This window comes from Nematostella vectensis, chromosome 3 (genome assembly GCF_932526225.1).
Source record: "Nematostella vectensis chromosome 3, jaNemVect1.1, whole genome shotgun sequence".
Taxonomy (NCBI): Eukaryota; Metazoa; Cnidaria; class Anthozoa; order Actiniaria; family Edwardsiidae; genus Nematostella; species Nematostella vectensis.
The window spans coordinates 13,313,611-13,319,758 of record NC_064036.1 but is presented as its reverse complement, the minus strand read 5'-3'; the positions used below and the strand labels follow the sequence as shown (position 1 = coordinate 13,319,758).

At 42.8% G+C, this 6,148-nt stretch overlaps 1 protein-coding gene across 1 annotated transcript; it reads left to right on the top strand.

Annotated features, from left to right (window-relative positions):
* Nucleotides 1–544: 544 nt before the first annotated feature.
* On the top strand, nt 545–6,019 carry LOC5518715 (secreted frizzled-related protein 3). The gene is made up of 6 exons (XM_032363460.2): nt 545–1,088; nt 3,087–3,128; nt 3,875–3,946; nt 4,461–4,711; nt 4,876–4,960; nt 5,201–6,019. The coding sequence occupies exons 1-6, from the start codon at nt 650–652 to the stop codon at nt 5,206–5,208; spliced, it is 897 nt and encodes a 298-aa protein (XP_032219351.1). The 5' UTR covers nt 545–649; the 3' UTR covers nt 5,209–6,019.
* The last annotated feature ends 129 nt before the right edge of the window (nt 6,020–6,148 follow it).

Here is a 6,148-nt window from a genome sequence, read left to right as displayed (position 1 = left end):
AACATGTTTTATGAACCATAATAACTATTTTTGAACTCAAATTAAATTTTCTTAATTTAATTTATTTTTACCAAAGTGTTCGTTTTTCTATAGCTGTGCAGCCTGAAGTCATTATTTCGTTAGTATCATACTTTTGCTCATTTATGATAAAAAAATCTGTACATGATACAATCGCATCTCTCTGAATCGCCAGAGGAATGCACCCTTTCTAAGCTTTCGTAGACGCAATTATTTGATTAGCCAGACCATAAACACTAAGAGACTAACAATCTGAGCTAATCCGTCTCTCATTGAAGAACAGCTCTTGATACCGGAAGGATGATATAGGGACTGCGCAAAGACCAAAACTCGTAAGGGCGAGGTCAACGATAAGAACATTAGTGCGTAGCGTTTGTCAACTGAATTTTGGGCAGGAATGCTTAAGCTAAACAGACACTTGTAATAGGGCGCTCTGAGCTCGCCACTGGAATGCAATAAGGCTTGGGGCGCTACGTAACCGCCACAGATAAGTGCTGACAGGTTAAAAACTTCTTAAGTGGGCGAGCGGTAAGTTAGGGATTATTAAGGCGAGAGCTGGAACCCAAGAGAACAGTTGATAAATTCTGCACAAGAGCAAACATTGTGCACAAGAGCAAACAAGGATCTCACCATGATAGCGCTTGCGGTTCTTGTTCTATTTATGTTGGAAGGCTCGGAGGGTCTGTACGCGATGCCGAATACATGTCAACCCATCACCGTGCCTGCATGCCAGTCTCTGCCGTATAACATGACTCGACTGCCTAACCACCTGGGACACACTTCACAGCGACAAATCGAGCACGAAATCAACGAGTACTCGCAGCTGATTAGCGCCAATTGCTCGGCCGACTTAGTGTTCTTGCTGTGCGTCTACCATTTGCCTATCTGCGCGGTGGAGTTCGAAAAGCCAGTTTTACCATGCCGCTCGCTATGTCGCCAAGTAAAGCGCGACTGTGCGCCCATAATAGGACAGTTCTCTGATCAACGCTCCAGACGAAATGTGAACTGCAACGATATGCCTGCTTACGAGACGGGGGTGTGTGTCCAGCCTGAATCATTCCTACCTCACGGTGAGTGGACAATTAAAAAACGATTATAATGTACTTTTATCAAAATGTAGATAAGTGGACGGCGGTAGGCTAGTCGGCGCACGAGTCTGAAGAAAACCACATAGGATAAATTTACTAGTTATAAACGAGCTTTGCGATACCGGACAATTTTGCGGTTCCCTAGAAATTTTGCCGTTAGCTGGCTAGTAGAAAGTACTTAACTATCACTAGCATTTACGCTGACGCTAACAAGGGCCAATTAACGCATCCCGCACATTGACACGCTACAGGGAATATTTAAGAGCGAACCCTTTACCCCCACCTGATTGAGTAGTGTGATGGTTCAGCTTGTATGTAGTCCTCAAGAGAAACAACAGCAACCCCCTTGATCGTACTTAACACATGATCGTACATGACTGCTTTGGGGTTTGTGGTTTCTTGGCCATGTTGCTGCGGTCATTTAGCGAACTTTCAGAATTTAGGGTTTATAACATTGGCCTTGACTTGAAACATACGTTCATTCTGGAACTACACTTATCATTTCCGACTATTTTTAGATTCTATGAGCTAGTTTGATCAGTTGTTTGCTTCTCTGAAGTATGAGGTTGTAAAAGGAATAACTTTGACCGATATCTTTCCCTACAGCACATCATTCCGGTACCATCCGCAAATGATTAGCGTACGCCCACCAGCAACTTGTATATTGTGATCTAGTGAAAGGCAATGGGCGTGTCCAGCGATTAGCGACACTTTTTAGCGACATCATTTCGCATCATTATGCGATTTTGCTCGGATGCAAAGATTTTAGTTTGATCATGACTATTATAATAGGCGTAATATTTTGTATATTGTTGTTTGGCACGCGAATTGCATATCCATCAATCATTTGAATGTAAGGCAACGACAAAAATGCTTCATGACGTCACATATCATAACATTGGTCTTGTTATACTTTCGACCACCATGACTGGAATTCTTAAGTGATATCGCAAGAAACCCCCCATTTGTAAACACATTTGAAATTGAATTAAGATTATGCAGCTTGACAAAAAGACATGCTTTATATTATAACGTTACCTCCACATATTTGTGGCATAGTACGTCGCGTGCTGATCTCATGCATGCCACTCAGAAAACAACCTTTGGCTTTTGGAGATGTGCTTTGGTCTCGAACGTTTCGGTACACAAAGAAACACATGGCCTATATAATAAACAGCGCAATGGCGCAGGATTTTTTTAAGCCGGTTATGTCTAGAATGCGCGCGAGACGCCGCTGTAGACTAGAGCTTTGCTCTCCGTGCTTTTAAGAGCCGAAAAGAAAACAAAACTGGAACCCTTTTGATGGCTTTGTATGTCAAGTGAGTCAGCTTGTCTTGGATACTTTGTCGGGATTAAACACGATTAGAAAAAAACAGAACGCCTCCATGGAAGAAATTCTTGTAAATATAATATTATTATTCTTAGGGTTTTTAGCACCCCGCGCTGAGTGATAAACTGCAATTGAAATACGAAAATTATGAAGAGGAGACTATCATATACTTATAGATGGCCCCTAAAAGGTTCCCCGAAGTTCTCGCACTATCAGGCCAATGTTCGCGCGCTCGCACAGTTTTTAACAATCCTTCTACCCATGATACATTGCGGGTATTTCAACAATCAGAATAATCAAATTCTAGGACCCCCGAAATTTCCATGTGCTCGCAGTTTTCGGGTAATGCTTGCATGCTCGCGCAATTTTTTTCGCCGTGCTCGCATTGTTTGTGCTCGCTGCTCGATTTATTCAACAACTAAAAGTGCTCGCAAGTGCTCGCCAAAGACCATTCGGGGGCACTAAAATTCTTGGCGGACTATACTTAATTCTCTTCATTTACGGTATTGTAGTAAGAATGTTTAAATAAACCTTTCGGGTAGGGAGGGGTGGGGGAAGGTTTCTTGTGCTTCTTTTGGTGACGTTACCTCATAACAGAGGCCAAGGCAACCTGATAGAAATCAATATTTTCCCTTTTCTTGCGGTTTCAGTGGATGATGGAGATCCGGCAAATGCAAGAGCCAGGGATATGGGTAAGTTCAACTAAAATATCGTTAGAGGGAAGTAATGACGAATATCTAGCGCGGTGATGCTTAATCACGGCAGGTGTGAGATGCGCCGTATCAGGTAACAAAAATGCGATAGCAGCAGAGAGAAGATCGAGTCCCAGACTACCCTGGGGACCAGAGCCTCCAGACTTCTCTCGTCCAGTGAGAGGGGTCTTATGTAGGGCGTGGGCATTTTGGCTGAGCGTCACTGGACGAAAAAAGTCTGGAGGCTCTGGTACCCAGGGTAGACCCAGACACGTTATTTTGACAACTAAATATCGCAATCACATTCCTCCTCCTCCCGCCTATATCCAAGGGAACAATCATAATGCGCACAATCTGTGCGGTCTACCATTGCATCTAGCAGACGAAGGATCCGTGTCCGCAGGGCACAATACAGAAACATTGAGAAAATATTGGGGGGGGGAGACACAATACAGAAACATTAAGAAAATATTGGGGGGGGGGGCACAGCCACGCCTATACTGGTCATTTCCTTAAAATGTTTGAAAATATTGGGGGGGGGACGTGCCCCTAGTGACCCATCTCATGCTACGACCCTGGTCCGTAGTGTTGCAATCCGGTAAGGATTGTTTTCTGACCTCACGGGGAGCCGGCCGTGGCCCCATAGGACCAGAAGGGAGACTGCCTCATCTGTTGCTCGGAAACAGCGATGCTACATGTCATAGGATAACACGATTTTTATGATATGTCTATGTGGTTTACCATAGGTTCTTGCAGCCAGTGTTCGGTACCGGTTGCTTTGGACTTCCGATCTTACAAGCAGGAGGGATACAAATTCGGTAAGGACAACACCCCGCTGTGTATTGCCCCCTAATGTGATGTGATACCCGGAGCATTATTTAGGTGATGGGTGGGGTTATGGGCCTTATAGAGAGGCAGGGCGGGGTTATAGACCTTGTTTAAGGGGTGGGTGGGGTTATGGGTCTTATGTAGGGGGTGGGCGGGGTTATAGACCTTGTATAAGGGGTGGGTGGAGTTATGGGCCTAACGTAGGGGATGAGTAAGGTTATGGGGCTTATGTAGAGGCTGGGCGGGGTTATGGTCTTATATAAGGAGTGGGTGGGGTTATGGGCCTTATATAGAGGTTGGAAGGGGTTATGTGTCTCATATGAAATTATTTGCTCAGTCGGAAATATCTTCGTGTTTAGGGCCATTGGGAATTCCAAAGCATCCGCCACCCAGCGCTTACAGCTGTTCTAGTGTAGCACTATAGGAAAACTTAAGAATTCTTCTCAGTAAACTTCTTTTATCTCAAGCTTGTTCAAACGTTGATTCATTCAACCTTTTCTTCAGCGGTCAGAGCGGAAGTAGTATCGATCACATACTCGTCTTCTGGGAACCGTGTCATAAGCGTAGACGTGAAAAAAGTTCTGAAATACAGCAAGATCAAGATCTACCGAGGCCTTTTGAGGCTAACCACGAATAGCTCGTGTCCATGCCCCCAGATGGAAACCGGTCAGACTTATCTTATTACTGGGTACGAAAATTCCAACGGAGTGGCGCATTACATCAGTCAGCGGAGCTACGTTAAAGTGTGGAGAAAGGTACCAACTAACAAAAGCCACAGGGAGCCCAATTTAGGCTCGATTTCAGGCTAATTTTATATGCGTAAAATGAACGGCTGGTAATTTACCCTAGTCGAGTGAACGAATTAAATTGTCTGTCTATAGAGAACAAAAATTCTTATTTATTATCATTTCTCACGCAGAGGTCATTCTCTCCTGAGTTGAGAAATTTGGTGAAGCACTGGGAACAAGAGAGGCGAATGATGAACAAGAGGAGAAAACCGAGAGGTTGATAATCTACAGCACGAACCACACAGCATCAACAACAACAACTACAACAACAACAACATCAATAACAATAACATCATTAATAACCCTCAAGGATGTGTAATAGCATCAGTAGCAATGATAAAAACAACATCAACAATAACGACGACAACAAGACACAGCTATGACAGACAGTAATAACAAATATAATAAAATCAGAATCGGTAATGTGTTTAACCGTAATGTTTTCTTTCGTTGCAGGAATCTGAGAAAGAGGAAATTACGGGTGTAAAAATGCACAGCATTGTAAAAATCAACCAAAAAGCTAGACGGAAATATCACTTTGTAAAGCCTGAACATGTAGAAAAAGTTAAACGTTAAATGAACGAAGTCCTGTAACACACGGAGGTGGCATTAGCTCAAATTAGGGACCGACCATTTAAGTTTGGAAGGGGAGGGAAAAAAATAATATCCATGCCCATCAGGTCTATTGTTTGGTCCAAAGAAAAACGCAAGATACAAGCCTACAAGCGAGATACCGTGAAAATGAATACCCTGCTCAACAACAAAAAAAAACACCTCCCTCAAAAGTTAAATGGTCGAACCCTAAACAAACACCGTTCACGTGGGACAACTTATTTGTTTGTTTTTTTGTTTTCTTTTTGTTTTCTAGTTTGCGGGAGTGTTCTATTGAAAGAGCAAAAGCTCCTTGTCTATTTGTGACATATTGTTTGACAATAACCAATCTCGGGTAATAATTTCTACTCAAAGCACAAGAGTGTAAATCTGGCTCTTGACCCCAAGATAATCTCGGTTTTAGTGCAATTCGGCTATTTGACCTCTTAAGCCCTGGAGTGCCCCTCCTAGGACTGCTTAAAGAGAAGGATAAGTTGTTTGGATACCATGAGAATAAGGCTTATCTTTAAAGTTGTTTAAGTAAGACAGAGGCAGGAAATCTGGAAACATTTGCCCTGTGTAGAGATGAATAATTAGACATCAGCATTAATGTGCTGTGAAACTCGAGAACAATATCATATATATGTAAGGTAAGAAATATTTATTAAAACAAAATTAGAAATAGCAGGGCTGTCTCTTTATATTAGTTCAGATGAACAGGGTTGACAGACACCCTGTATGCCTTTGAGTTCATTTAATTGGCCATTCCAGCTATAAGTTTGTGCGCGCATAACCATAGAAACCTGCCTCAAC